This window comes from Rana temporaria, chromosome 4 (assembly GCF_905171775.1).
Source record: "Rana temporaria chromosome 4, aRanTem1.1, whole genome shotgun sequence".
Lineage (NCBI taxonomy): Eukaryota > Metazoa > Chordata > Amphibia > Anura > Ranidae > Rana > Rana temporaria.
This window is the reverse complement of record NC_053492.1, coordinates 72676230-72691576: the sequence shown is the minus strand read 5'-3', so window position 1 is coordinate 72691576 and position 15347 is coordinate 72676230. Positions and strand designations below refer to the sequence as shown.

Sequence of the window (15347 nt, the reverse complement as noted above, 5' to 3'; positions counted from 1 at the left end):
ATAGTTCTCCCCTGTGGGATCTATGGGATATACTCTGCTCTGTTTGCATTTTACCCTCCATGTATCTGACCCCTTGGTTAAATTAGTTATGGACATTTCATAGGTCTCGGTATCAAGATCTACAAACATTCTCTTGGTAGTTTGGCTGTCATTTGAGGTCTCAGGAAAAATTCCGGGGATAAGACATAATCTATCCTTGGGGTCCCAATCCCCTTCACATAAGGCAATGTCCTCATCTATGTGATAGGTGACATACATTATGGTGTCAGGTTTATCTTTCACCACCTGCTGTATTCTTACCCGGTCACGAAGATTGGCCATTCTGTATGTAAGACTGCAAAGCCTATCTAATAGATTCCCGGCCTTAATGTCCCCACGGGCAGTATGAAATCTGTATGGGTGTGGGTCGAGGCCAGTGGTATGTTCTAGGAAGGACCCATCAAATCCCAACCCTGCTATGGCATGAATGAGTATATACCCATGAAAGTACATTGGGTATCGGGGAAGTACTCGTCCGTGTTTGCACTCTGCCTTATGGATCTGTGTGGGACTCCACCCCTCAGGTTTAATTCCCCATTCCCCATACTCCCCCGGTGGAGTCCAGGGTACTGGCTTTGGTCCCTCTAAAAATGTGGCTGGTGTCATAGGAGCTGTTAGTTCTTGAACAGAACTGAGAACATACCTGCTGAGTATACCTAATAATAGGGGGAACGTGCCCATTCCACCCGATTCCCTAAACCTCCTTCTGAACTCGTTTGCAATGAGAAGCATGTATCCAAGAGATTTTTCCCTCTACCTTTACTGAGGTGGGGGTGGTCAGCAATACCTGGTAGGGACCCTCAAACCTGGGCTCCAGTCCTCTTCGTTGAAATTTCTTGATCACCACCCAATCTCCAGGTTGTAAGGAGTGGGATTTACCGTCAGAATTTGGGTCTGGAATAGAAGAGAACACTTTGGCATGCAACTTAGTGAGCTGCTGGTGTAATTCCTGCACATACATTTTTAAGGAACAATGCATTAATGTCATTTCTTGTGGGAAAAACAATCCTGTCATTGGGGGTCTTCCAAACAATATCTCGAATGGAGACAGTTTTTCTGGACCTCTAGGAGTATGTCGCATGGATTTCAAAACCAGAGGGAGAGCTTGCACCCAGGTGAGGCCCGTATTTTCACAAATTTTTGCTAGTCTATTCTTAATCACCCCATTATATCTTTCGACCTTTCCCGACGCCTGTGGGTGATAGGGAGTATGGAACTTCTGTTCAATTTGGAGTCCTCCCATAACCTCAGCCATCACCTGGCCTGTGAAGTGGCTCCCTTGATCAGACTCTACAGTCTCCATTAGGCCATACCTGCACACAATTTCCTGCAAGAGTTTCTTTGCAGTGACTGATGCCGTCGCCTTGGCTACCGGCCAGGCCTCTACCCATCCTGAAAACATGTCTACACACACTAGGACATATTGAAATTGTTGGCATTTTGGCAATTGAATGTAATCAATCTGCAGTCTTTGGAAAGGATACTGTGCTTTGGGCAAGTGTTTAGTTGGGGTTTTGACCAGCCTCCCAGGATTATGTTTCTGACATGTTTCGCACCCTTGACAGAATCTCTCTGCAACAGTGGTGAATCCGGGGGCCACCCAGTGAGATGTGATTGTGGAGACCATTGCTCCTTTGGATAGATGAGAAGGGCCATGCGATGCCTCTGCCAAATATGGATACAGTGCTGGAGGGGCACAGTACCTTCCATCCTCATGGGCCCAAAGTCCAGTAGTTTCTTTACATCCCTGATCTTGCCACTTCTGCTTTGTCTTTTCATCAGTTTGCCTTTGCAAGTTCGCCAGGACAGTCAAATCTACCTGATCAGGACTGTCAGAGCAAGGTGTGGCTATGAAGACTTCCACAGACTCGGTGCCAGTTACAGCAGCGGCCTTTGCCGCAACATCTGCTTTAGCATTCCCAAGTGAAACCTCATCCGTGCCTCTGGTGTGTGCTGCACATTTTAGAACTGCTATTTCCTCGGGGAACCAAAGTGCCTCAAGGACTTTCTTAATGAGCTCACCATGTTTGATAGGTTTTCCACAGGTGGTCAGAAATCCACGTAATTTCCAGATCTGGCCAAAATCGTGACATATTCCATACGCATATCTTGAGTCAGTGTAGACATTGAGCCTTTTATCTTTTCCTACTATGCAAGCCTGCATGAGAGCCATAAGCTCTGCCACCTGGGCGGAATGATGCCCAGGTAATTTTCCTTGGAAAAGGATTTCATCCTTGGTGACCACAGAATATCCCGTAACAGGGTGCCCTTCTTCAGTATAGAAGCGGGACCCGTCTACAAACACAGTGAGGTCCGCATTGGGAATGGGGGTATCTCTTACTCTCTGCGCTTCCAGATAATGATCCTCCATTTCTGCATTGCAGTCATGGCTTTCTAGTTCATCTTGTACTGTCTCTGGTAGCAATGTAGCTGGATTTAATTTTGCACACCTTTTGAGGGTAATATTTGTGGGCGTTAAAAGTGCCAGTTCATATCTGGTCAATCTCGCTGATGAAATGTGTTTTGTTGTCAAGTTCTGCATGACCACGTGGACCTCATGAGGTACGTAAACCTCCAATGGGTTCCCTAGCACAATGTCTGCAGTTTTAGTCAGCATCTCCGCAGCTGCAGCTACTGCCCTCAGGCAGGGTGCCATCGCATTGACAACAGTGTCAATCTGACAACTGTAATAGCCAATTGGCTTGTCATGTCCTCCATGGTCCTGCGTCAGAACTCCAGCAGCGTGGCCTCTGGACTCGTGACAGTAGAGCCTGAATCCCTTGGTATAATCTGGCAAGCCCAAAACAGGTGCTTCGCTGATTGCAGCCTTCAAGGTCTGAATAGCATGCATTTGCCCTTCACTGAGTTCCAGTTTCCCCTGTGTGTTCACAGAGTCATAGAGTGGTTTACAAACATTGGACATTTCTGGTATCCATTGTCGGCAATATCCAACCAATCCTAGGAACCCCCTCAATTGTTTTGCATTTTGTGGCATTTTGCTATTCAGAATAGCCTTCTTTCGGTCTTGTGTCAGGTGTTTTCTCCCTTGGGAGATGCAATGACCTAAGAACACAACTCGGTCCATGTTGTATTGTAATTTGGCGGGGGATACTCGGCATCCCTCCTCTGCTAGGTGATTTAACAAGGAGATAGTTGCATCTCTGCATGCCTCTCTCGTGTTGCCTCCAATCAGCAAGTCATCCACATATTGGAGTAGAGTGGTATCCTCTGGGCAGTGCCACCTGTCCAGGCATTCTTTCATAGCTTTGCTGTACTCATTTGGGCTAGATACCATGCCCATGGGCAATCTACTCCAGGTATACTGTTGCCGTTCAAAGCTGAAGGCAAAGAGGTACTGACAGTCAGGGTGGAGTGGTACCGTGAAAAAGGCATCCTTCAAATCCATAACTGTGAAATATTGGTTAGAAGGAATGATGTTACTCAGAATAGTGTGAGGGTTTGGTACCACCGGAGCATCCTCTTGGATGATTTTGTTAATTGCTCTCAGGTCTTGTACCATCCGGTACACGTTTCGGCCTGGTTTTTTCACAGGGTATAATGGGGTATTAGCGGGTGAACTCACCTTCACCAGTATACCCTCTTTCAGGAGGTGTACAATTTGGTCTCTAATTCCCTCCAATTGGGCCAATTTTAATGGATACTGAGGTAACCTAGGAATGATAGCATCTGGTTTTAGCTTGATCCTAACAGGGGGGCAGCGGATCATAAGTACCGTGTTCCCCTCTGTAGCCCAAACATCGGGATTGGTGCCTTCAACTAAATCACTAGGCAAGCTCTCTGTGAAACTTGCGTCCAGTTCCAAGTTACACAAAGCAATGATACTATCCCAGGTTTCTTCCATTTGGGGTTGGTCAGAATCAGAAGGGATGTTTACTTCCACTCCATCCTCAGAAAAATGTATTTGGGCCCTCATTTGGGAGAGCAAATCTTTTCCCAGCAAATTGCAAGGAACTGAATTGCTCAAGAGCAGTGAAGCTTCAGTTTGAAAAGGTCCTATTCGAACTTTTGTGGGAGTGGTTTCCAATAGGGGGTATACTATACCCCCTAGCCCAACCCCTCTCACGGTTTTTCGAATGGGAAGATTTATTTCACTGGATTTTAATATGGTCCGGGCAGCACCGGTGTCAACTAAGAGCCTTAGGGTCTGATTATTTAATTTCATCTGTACATAAGCACTACCTTGCTCATTGGTCGAAATTACAGGTAACACCGGGAGCTCTCCCCGTCACTTGAGGTCTTTTTCAGATTCACTCTCGTGTCGTGGTGGCCTACTTGGTCTTGGAGCTGTACAATCTTTCCTGACGTGCCCGGGCTTGCGGCAGTTGTAACAAACCGGTTTCCATCTCGGTTTCTGGTCAAGATCTGCACTGTTCATCTGATTGGTGACAAGGCAGATCTTTTGAGGTTTTTGTGACTCCCAATCTGCTATATTCCTTTCAATAGCAGTGGCAAGTGACAACAAAGAGGAGAGGGGCTTATCTCTCCAGTCTGGATTTGCAGTCATCAATTTTTCCCTGATGTTTCCTCTCAACCCGGTAATGAAGCTATGTATCAATACGGGTGATAGGGCACTGTTAGTAATGTCCCCACCCGCCGATTCCACAGCTTGTTTAAAGTGATTGTAGTATGTCATACAATCTTCTTTTGGACCTTGGACCACTCCTGACACCTTGGTCCAAGACTGGGGAGGATAGACGGTTTTAATCAACTGTGCTAATTGCTTCGTGAGTATATCTCCTTGCTGGCTGGAGTCCATATACAGGGTTCGTGGAATATGAGTTTTATTGAGGATTTCATCAAAGTCCCCATCTCCACAAACCCTTTTCATGATTTGAAGCATGTCACCCCAGTTTGCATTGTAGCTGGCCTGGATGTCCAGCAGTTCTTTGGCAAATTTAACGGGATCAGTCCTTGGATGGGGGATAACACTCAGAAATCCCTTCATCTCAGAGGGAGTCCATGGTACATGATGTATCATTCTTCCAGTGGACCTCCCGCTGTTGTCATAAACCACCTGTTCTCTTACAGGATAGACAGATGTGTCATCCGGAAAAGATATTAGTTGTTGATTGGTCTTTTGGGATTCTGTCACAGGTTCCCAACAAGACTGCGGATGATTGTTGCTGCCATGTGGGGGCACTTTATCCAATTGCAAAGTGCCCTGGAGCGTGGCATTAACAGTTCCATGGTATACAGGTGTGCCCACATTGGGTGACATTCTTTCCTCATTAGAGTGACCCCACATAGGTCCTTGTTGTGGGGTGCTAGTTACTTGGGGGTATAAAGGTACATAGGCAGTGTGCCCTGTAGCAGAACTGCCAGTGTTGCTTGTAGCAGCGGAATTGTTTGTTAACTGCTGTCTAGGGGAGAATGTTGGTTCGCAGCCAGTAAATGGAGGATTACTGTATTCGGGAGGTTTTTCTGTCAAAGAAGAAGAGGGTATCCCTTTTGATGGTATATGATCTCTGGAACTGGGGAATATTTTCTCCCTTGGGTCCATCACTCCCTTCCCCTGGCAGGCTACGCTATCTCCCTCCTTTTGTTTCCATGCTTCACAGGAAGAGTTTCTCTGTGATTCATTTGGGGTTTTTAATGGGGTGTCAAATCGGGCCGCAAGTTGTGGCTTCCTGGTTTTGTCATCTGCTGATAGGTGACAATTCCTCTCAGCCTTTAAACATTTTTCCAACCAGGACCTGGCAATTGCATAAGGCCCCACTCCTGACACTGCCCCATCCTCTTCCTGTTCGTCACTGTCACTATTCTGGATAGGTGGCTCTCCCTGCTTGTCATTACTTCTCAGCATCATTTTGTGTGTTTTCTCCTTACCTCCGACTGTGAAAATATTCACATCATCGGCTCTATTCATGGATTCTACCATCCAGGCACTCCAAGCATCTTTTTCATTTGTTCGTACCATCTTCCCGTGGTGACGGTACCACAGGGCTTCCCAAGCGCTTGGCTTGAAAGTACCCTTTTTCGAATATTGCTTTCCTGTCCACTGATCCCAATCTTTTATATATTTCACAACCCAAGGTCCATATTTATCTATCATTTCTTCCTTCGGAGTCAAATGGTAAGGTTCCCCACGGTTCTACATCCGTTTTGAAGCGATTTGATTTCCCATCCTTTTACAGACGAAAGGACTTTGAGCTGATCCCGCAAACCCTTATAGGTCGCTGATCCCGCAAACCCTTATAGGTCGCTTTTTCCCAAAGCTAGCTACGCTTTGAGCCCTGATTGAGTTGACCGGTACTGCCCCTCTGCTGATCTTTTTTCACTACTTGTCAGAACAACGACTGACTATAGTCCTTCAAAAAATTAGCCCGGGGATTTTCCCAACTAAATTAGTTGTCCTCCCGTGAACTTTTCTGCAATATTCTAAAAGAAATGCTTACTTATTAGATTGTTATGATTGCTTGCAGTGTAAGAGGTACCTAATTGCACTAATTTAGCTGACGCTTACCTAATAATGATTTTTAGCAGTTACAATATAGTCAGTGTTTACAGATCTTATTACACCGCTTAAAACATCCCGTTAGTAGTTTATATAGAAAGATAGATTCACATACATCCAGACAATTCAGGGTGACCTAGGCCCACAGGTGCAATTCAATCTCAAAGATTGGGAAGCGTCTTGACCTAGACTCATACAAGGGTCAATCGGAAGCGCTTGTCAGCAGAAAGGCCCAGATTCCAAATCTTTTCACTGCCTTCAAGCGTCCAATCAGAGCCCATATCATTCACACTGACACCCTGTTGTAATTTTGGCCTATCACACAGGATGTCTTCTCATACACTCTCAGTATAATTTATTTTACTTATACTGTTCATATCAGTCTCATCAAAGTTTGTTAGTACAGACAAAAGGTTATATACCTATAAACAATGTTCACAGAAGCTTGCTAGTCTGGGTGTTCAGATAGAGTAAAAAAAATGCTTACCTTGTTTAGAGTTAGATTCGTCTGGTTCTGTTCTGTGCTCCACACAAGAAATCCCAATGGCCCAAAACGTCAAGCTTCCTCACACTGGAGCACCAAATGTGTTAGCTCAGTTTACACCTCACTTAAATGATTAATGATACATAAAAATGATTGGTTAATAACCTGTTGCCTATATAAAATTAAAGCATACAATAGTAGTGGAAAAAGAAAATAATTAGTTTATTATACAGAAAAAGAAACTTGTATTAATCCCATAATCATAACAGAAATTATATTACTTTTGATCAGAGAGAATATCGCTGATACACATACAACATACAAGTATTGTTATAACATATAAGATACAAACAATAAGATTGCAGTAAAGGATTCAACAGTATGGTTAAGACAAAAAGTAGTTATAACATATAAGATACAAACAATAAGATTGCAGTAAAGGATTCAACAGTATGGTTAAGACAAAAAGTAGGATAAAGGGAGAAACAGATTATAGGAGAGAATAAGGAGATTATAGAGTATATTTACAGAGTACTTCACCATGTTTCCCAAGTCAGATCATGATCCAGTCTGCCTCTTAGTCAAGCTAGCACTGTTTTTTTATACCCTCTAAGAATTAAGAAAAAAAACCCTCTGCTGTGATTGGTCGAATATGTGTCCTTTTCAAGATGGCAATTAAAGACTCCCGACCCACCCAGTATCGCCCTGTCCGTCATGTCCTATTGTGGCTTGTAATTAGACAAAGGGTGAAAGGAATCTCTTTTAATATACACACCCACACCTGGTATTATTATCTGATTAACACAGTCCTAAATTTGGTCCTAAAACAGGAGATGACCGGAAATTCTTGTAATTCAATGAGGAGATACTTCTTATCAGACAATATATTGTGCTGTAAATAAAAATGGTATGCAGCTATTCTTGGACAGAGTAGTCATACCAGTATGCTAAGGGCCCCTGCTGTTTCTGGCCTCCCTTCAGAACAATAGGACAATGTGACTAATTGAATTAAAACCTGACACCGGTAACTGGTTCTCAAGACAGCAAATGCATGTACAGTAGTGGCTCTGTCTTATACATTAATATTTTTCCCAATGGTTCCCCTGGTACAAATATGAAATTCAACATTTCTATAACACCTTGTGCACAGCCACCTCTGTATTTCTCCCTTTACGCCACCCCTCTGTCCAAGATTTTACTTACATCTTCATAAAAAGAAATCAGGTTTGTCTGACAATTATATTTCATGAATCCATGTTGTCTGTTGCTTAAAATATTTTCCAGCAAGAACTCATCTATGTGATCTTTTATTAAACTCTCCAGTATCCCCCCCAACTATAGACATTAAACGAACAGGTCTATCGTTTACTTGTAAAAACTTTGATCCCTTTTTAATTATAGGCAATATATACAAGTGGGCAATAATGTGAGTGCACCTATGCCTACGCACACATGCATTGGTTGGCACTATGTTCCACACAATGATGTGTAAGTTTGTACACTGTCACAGAACAGACCACCTCACACCAGAAGGACCACATCTTCTCACCCACCAGTGACACCTGTCCTGGTGCTGACTACAGAGTCCTTTTAAACCTCTTCCTGCTACTTGCACATAGCAGGGTTTCTGCTGGGTGCACAGTGTGCTCCCAGCACAGAGACAGGGCTCTCACAATCACTAACGATCGGTAACCAGGACTCCAGATCGCCTGATTACTGTGGTTGCCTCTGATTGGCTATCGCAGTGATCAGTCACTGTGCAGCCCACCCATTGTATCTTTCTTTCCTTACCAGAGGAGAGAGATGTAAACAAACAAGTATTTAGCCCTGGTTCACACTGGGCTGCGGGAGTGAAGCTGTGCAAGTTCAGCTGAACTCACACAGCTTCACTCCCGCTGGGAGTCCCGATTTCGGCCGCAATTTAAGAGACATCTGTGCAGGTTTCTGCACAAATGTCAATGTAAATCGCGGCCCGAAATCGCAAAGAGTAGAACAGAAACTACTTTTTGAAATTGGTGCAGCGCCGCAGATGCGGCGTCGCACCGATTAGGACGGTGTCATTACTAAAAGTATATATAATATTGCGCAGACAAAAGTTGATCTAGGCTGCCAGCATAACAAAAGGATGGTTTGTGAAGAATATGTGAATAAATGTAGCGCCTAATAAATGAAGAAAAGAAAGCCTTAATAAAGGATCTTTAAAAAAGAAAGAAGAAATCCAATGGTGGATATTCTTTCATCCACTCAGAGAATATGTAAAGTGCACAACCATGTGAGGTGAGTCTTTAAACCCTGTATATAGTGGTGAGTAGATGATTGAGCTGAGTGTTTAATGTGAGCACCAGGTTATAATATTTAATCCAGTGATCCGGGACTGAAAGCCTTCCCTGACCAAAAGGGGGGGCAATAATATAAATGTCCCAAAAAAAAAACCCCGCACTAGTGGTGACAATCAAGTGATAAGTGAATGCATCAGCTGTTAGCCGACAAGACTAAAAGTGAATAAAGAAAAAAACTCTTATCCACGAGAGTGATAATGTGATAACATATACAGTCCTAAGCTTACATGACATTCGTGCAACTTATTTGAAAGTTCAGAATATGGCAATTCTTTTACCCAAAAAATTATATATACATTGATCTGGGTTCAAACAATTATAATGAACAGAGTCTTTGTAAAAACAAGTCCAGTGTAGACAAAACAAAAGTGTCTGTATGACTAACATACACACAACAAAGGTCCTTGTGAGTAATATATAGTGAATGTATATAAAAATTCTTCCAATGTGAGATAGAGCAGATATCTTCAACCCGGCAACTTCTCAAGAGATATTTCGATAAATAGAATAGGTGGGTACTCTTACCAGAGCAGTTGGACCCTCTACTCACCATACGGTGGGAGGGTCGTCAAGGCTTGTACAGACCGATTGTCTGAATCCAGAAAGAGGTCACTTCTATATTCAAGGATGACTTGGTTGTTCAAAGATATCGTGCCAGACTTCTCACTGTCAGCAATGGCTCAAAACACATGCGGAAGAAAAGAATATAGAGGTGCTCCTCATGGTGTAAAACTATTATATTTAATAGTATAAAAAAATTCCAATTTTCAAATAAAATCATAAAAGAGGCTGACACAGCCACATGTGATGAAAAAACAGCACACCAGAAAAATCGATCACACGCAAAGATGCAAAAAAAACAATATGCAAAAATAAAGATGATATAGCAGCAAACTCCCACCTATGGATAGGTATAGGGAGTAATTCAATAGTATGTAAAATGCAGCGGAGGTACGTTTGAAACGGTCACCCTACCGGTTTCGTCACAACGAGGACTTCAACTGGGGTATCTGACCTACACACGCTGCTCCCCTGCATTATGTACCTGAAATCCTGATCCGTGAGTGTCCACACCTGACGCAATGGCGTGCGTTCCAAATCATTCAGCCTAATGACTGGCCGGCGTTTCAAAGGCCGGAAATGTGTGGGCAGACTTAGCACGTCACTTCCCTTATCTAACATGACTCATAGGGAGAGAGACGGAGACAATGCGACCAATCCTAGTCTCGCATGGGATGCAGCGCTGCGCGATGACGTCAGCGCGACAGCGCTGCGTATCAAAAATACGTACCAAACGGGCAGGGATTGGATATGGGCAGACGAGTCACTTCCATCTCACATAGGAGGAATAGGAGCTTAGCTGGCCAATAGGAACCTGTCAATAGCTAACGCCACGTCTTGACGTCAGCGCGTTAGCGTTGCGTCTCACGGTGCGTTCCAAGGATAAATGTCAATGCATCTATAGTACCCTATTGTTAATGCATGACAATCCTATGACCAGCTGCATCATACAAGGTTCCAAATATGACACTCGCTCCTATGGGATAATAGATCATCCTTAGTTGCCATCATATAATCAAAACCGCAGTTTGTATAATAGTCTATATATATACAAATATAAAAGATTAAAAAAAATTTTTTTTTTTTTTAAATGATGATTGGCTCTCACGGATACAGGATATGGTAAGAAAAGACATCATAATAGACATGCATGAATATGGAGTGAAAAAATCCCATCTTGCAGCATATAATCATAAAAAAATGAAAATTAGGTTAAAATTTACACAATGGTGCAGAATATGCACCCCATATATATGCATATGTTGGTACTCCATATCTATCAAAACCTGGTTAGGATTGGTTGATGAACGCATTTACGTCCCACTCGACGTTAAGGCCGAATGGTGCGTAACTTTTGAGCGTATAGATCCAGAAGACCTCTAATTTGGAGACCCCTCTGGTGCTTGGCTCTCCTCTCCAGTGTGGAATGAATTTGTCAATAATCAAGAAAGTAGTGCCTTCCAATTTCTTATTATGTACTTGTAAGTAGTGTCTGGGCACTGTATGTTTCTCACATCCTTTCTTGATCTTCGCAATATGTTCACCTACCCTTGTGGAAAAGCTCCGAATGGTCCGACCAACGTACTGTTTCCCACAAGGGCAGGTGATCAAATACACTATGTGTGTAGATGCGCAGGTAAAAAATTGTCTCATGGGGTGTTCAATATTGGTGATACTAGACTGGAAGGAAATGGTCTTCCTTCTCCCGTATGTATTATTGAGACACACTTTGCACTTCCTGCATGGGTGGTAGCCCTTAGATAGCGGAAAAAAGGAGGGTCTAACAGGTGGGTCAATGACATTGGGTGCAACCTGATTTTTTACAGAAGTGGCTCCCCTATATATCACTGTAGCGTTGTTAGGCAACGTGGGTCCAAGGATTTGGTCCTCTTTTAAAATTCCCCAGTGTTTGTAAATAATATCTTTAATCTGTTTATGCTGACTTGAGAAGGTGGTAAAGAATGCATTTCTGAATTTCGGATCTTGGACTAATTTAGTTTTCTCTATTGTAAGGGTTGAACGGTCAATACTTCCAATCCTTGTTATTTCTTCCTCAATTTGTTCCTCCAAGTAACCTTTATCCAAAAACCTCTGTTTAAGTACCTCTGCCTGTGTGTAGAAATCTCCAACGTCTGAACAATTGCGTCGTATCCGTAGCAACTGGCTTTTTGGGATGGACTTAAGCCAGGCAGGGTGATGGCAGCTATCGATCGGAATATAGCTATTACGATCAGTGTTTTTAAAATATGTTCTGGTTACTCTTTCTGGATTCAGACAATCGGTCTGTACAAGCCTTGACGACCCTCCCACCGTATGGTGAGTAGAGGGTCCAACTGCTCTGGTAAGAGTACCCACCTATTCTATTTATCGAAATATCTCTTGATAAGTTGCCGGGTTGAAGATATCTGCTCTATCTCACATTGGAAGAATTTTTATATACATTCACTATATATTACTCACAAGGACCTTTGTTGTGTGTATGTTAGTCATACAGACACTTTTGTTTTGTCTACACTGGACTTGTTTTTACAAAGACTCTGTTCATTATAATTGTTTGAACCCAGATCAATGTATATATAATTTTTTGGGTAAAAGAATTGCCATATTCTGAACTTTCAAATAAGTTGCACGAATGTCATGTAAGCTTAGGACTGTATATGTTATCACATTATCACTCTCGTGGATAAGAGTTTTTTTCTTTATTCACTTTTAGTCTTGTCGGCTAACAGCTGATGCATTCACTTATCACTTGATTGTCACCACTAGTGCGGGGTTTTTTTTGGGACATTTATATTATTGCCCCCCCTTTTGGTCAGGGAAGGCTTTCAGTCCCGGATCACTGGATTAAATATTATAACCTGGTGCTCACATTAAACACTCAGCTCAATCATCTACTCACCACTATATACAGGGTTTAAAGACTCACCTCACATGGTTGTGCACTTTACATATTCTCTGAGTGGATGAAAGAATATCCACCATTGGATTTCTTCTTTCTTTCTTTTTCAAAGATCCTTTATTAAGGTTTTCTTTTCTTCATTTATTAGGCGCTACATTTATTCACAGGACGGTGTCATTGCCGACAATTGCCGCCGATTTGAGATGCGATTTCACATGTGAAATCGCATCTCAAATCGAAGCAAATCGTACCCAGTGTGAACCTGGGCTGAATGTTAAATAAATATAGCTAGATCAAGGCTTGATCTAGGTAAGGGTCAAATGTCAGGGCCAGTGTATTTTGGGTTGGATTTTTAAAAACAAACATTTTTTAAAGTGGTATCTGTGTCAGTGGGGTAGATTCAGTAAGCAATTGCGTCTGCGTATCCATAGATATGCAGCGCAATTGCTTAGTTGCGCCGGCGTATCGACTTTTCTGTATTCAGAAAGCTCGATACGCCGACTGCAGCCTAAGATATGACTGGCATAAGGCTCTTATGCCGTCGTATCGCAGGCTGCATTCTTACAATGGCCGCTAAGTGGCGTTCCCGTAGTGGTCAGCGTAGAGTATGCAAATTGCATACTCACGCCGATTCACAACCGTACGCGCGCCCTGCGTTCACATTTTACATCGTTTGCGTTCGTCGGTTTCTGCGTAAGGCTGCCCATGCTATTAGCAGGGGCAGCCAATGCTAAGTATACCTGTCGTTCCCGCGTCGCGATTTTTAAAAATTACGTCGTTTGCGTAAGTGAATCGTGAATGGCGCTGGACGCCATTTACGTTCACGTTGAAGCAAATGACGTCCTTGCGATGTCATTTACCGCAATGCACGTCGGGAAAGTTTCCCGACGGAGCATGCGCACTACGTTCGGCGCGGGAACGCGCCTAATTTAAATGATCCACGCCCCCTACGGGATCATTTAAGTTTTACGGAGCGCACACGCAAATTACGGAGCTACTGCTTCATGAATGAAGCGTAGCGCACGTAATTTACGGAGGCGTAGCGTAAAAACGGTACGCTGCGCCTCCGTAGTAGTGCGCGCCCCTACCTGAATCCACCCCAGTGTGTTTTAGGTAGGATAAAGAAATGTGCACTCCTGTTTTTGGTCCCTACTATGGGTACAAGCAACAAATAACATACACATAGGTGGTATCTCCCCCCCCCCCCCCCCCCCCCCCCTCCACCATGAAGGGGCATTTTGAGCGAGTGGCAGGCTAGGGAAAGGAACCCGCTTCGTAGGGACAGTGATTTGTGCAGGGATAGGTTCCTGGCATATAAGGGACAGTGTAAGGTACACTGTTTTATGTCACAAGAACTTCTGAAGATCCCTTGTTGTGGGTAAGTGGTATCCGTTTAGACAAGGAAGAAATGTCCTAGCATCTTTGGTGTCACTGAAAGGAAAAAAAAATTCCCTGCATCGGTGGTGTCACTTTCTTTCCGGCAAGGTCAGGTCTCTGCCGGAATTTCAGCCGAGAATCTCCTGAGTGCATGCGCCGCTGCAGCTCATTACAAGGGGAATACCTCCTAAACCGTACAGGTTTAGGAGATATTCTTTTTACCCAGGTAAGCCTTATCTACAGGTAAGGCTTACCTGTAGGTAAAAGTAAAAAAAAAAAAATGTATACAACTGCTTTAAGGAGGGGAGCTGGGCTCTTCAGGGTGCATAGTGCCAAAGTTATCTGGAGGGGGCTATAAGGGAGAAGAAGGAAAGGGAGGGAGCATTCTAAGTGGTTCTTGTGGGTGATGTCCTTCCATTCTTTGTGTACTCAATCAGTACAGACCTCCTCCTCAGTGTGACCCCTGCTTCTTCTTCTCCTACTTCCTGACTCTGGTCATATGATATCTCACATGACAAGGGGAGATAGAAAGAAGGGCAAAGAATGGAATGGCTGAAGCTCCCAGAGCACCCTACATGCCAACATGCCCAGGGCATGTGCCCTTTCTGCTCATCCCTTGTCCCAACTCTGGGTACATCCATGACATAGCTATTACGTCCACGGCAGTGAAGGGTTTAAACAATGGGCAAGAGGTGTCCTCTTCAATTATCTTTATACAATATTCCTATTACATGTCATGCCCACCATCAGTCACTATGGGGTTGTGGTGCCCCATAAAGTAAAATCTGGTGCAGCTCTGAATAGAAACCAATGAGCTTCCTTTTTTTTCCCCCCAAAGCTTTATTGAACAAACTTTAGTTAATCGGCTATCATGCAGAGCTGCACCAAATTTTGCATTCTCCAGTTTTAGTAAATCAACCCCTATGTATATTTCTATTGGTGTGTGTCAATCAATGGGAATCACTGCCTTGGTGGGTCCATAGCTGTCGCAAGCATAACAGACGATAAAGAACAAAATGTTTATTTGTGAGTATATGACAATTGGTTAAAACATTTTCTGATTTGGGTAATGTTTTTAAAATAAAATATATACTGTAGTAAAAAAATTGAATTACTTCTTTTTTTTTTTGCACAAAAACATATTTTTTTTCAAAATATTTTAAAGTTACAGTT

General features: G+C 43.2%; 1 protein-coding gene across 1 annotated transcript; it reads right to left on the bottom strand.

Moving 5' to 3' along the window:
* Positions 1 to 733: 733 nt before the first annotated feature.
* On the bottom strand, positions 734 to 3973 carry LOC120935625. Its single transcript, XM_040347677.1, has one exon. The coding sequence runs from the start codon at positions 3971 to 3973 to the stop codon at positions 734 to 736; it is 3240 nt and encodes a 1079-aa protein (XP_040203611.1).
* Positions 3974 to 15347: the final 11374 nt, after the last annotated feature.

Bases quoted from the DNA above. Each gene is read 5' to 3' on its own strand.
- LOC120935625 (XM_040347677.1), bottom strand. From the start codon at position 3,973: ATGAGGGCCCAAATACATTTTTCTGAGGATGGAGTGGAAGTAAACATC.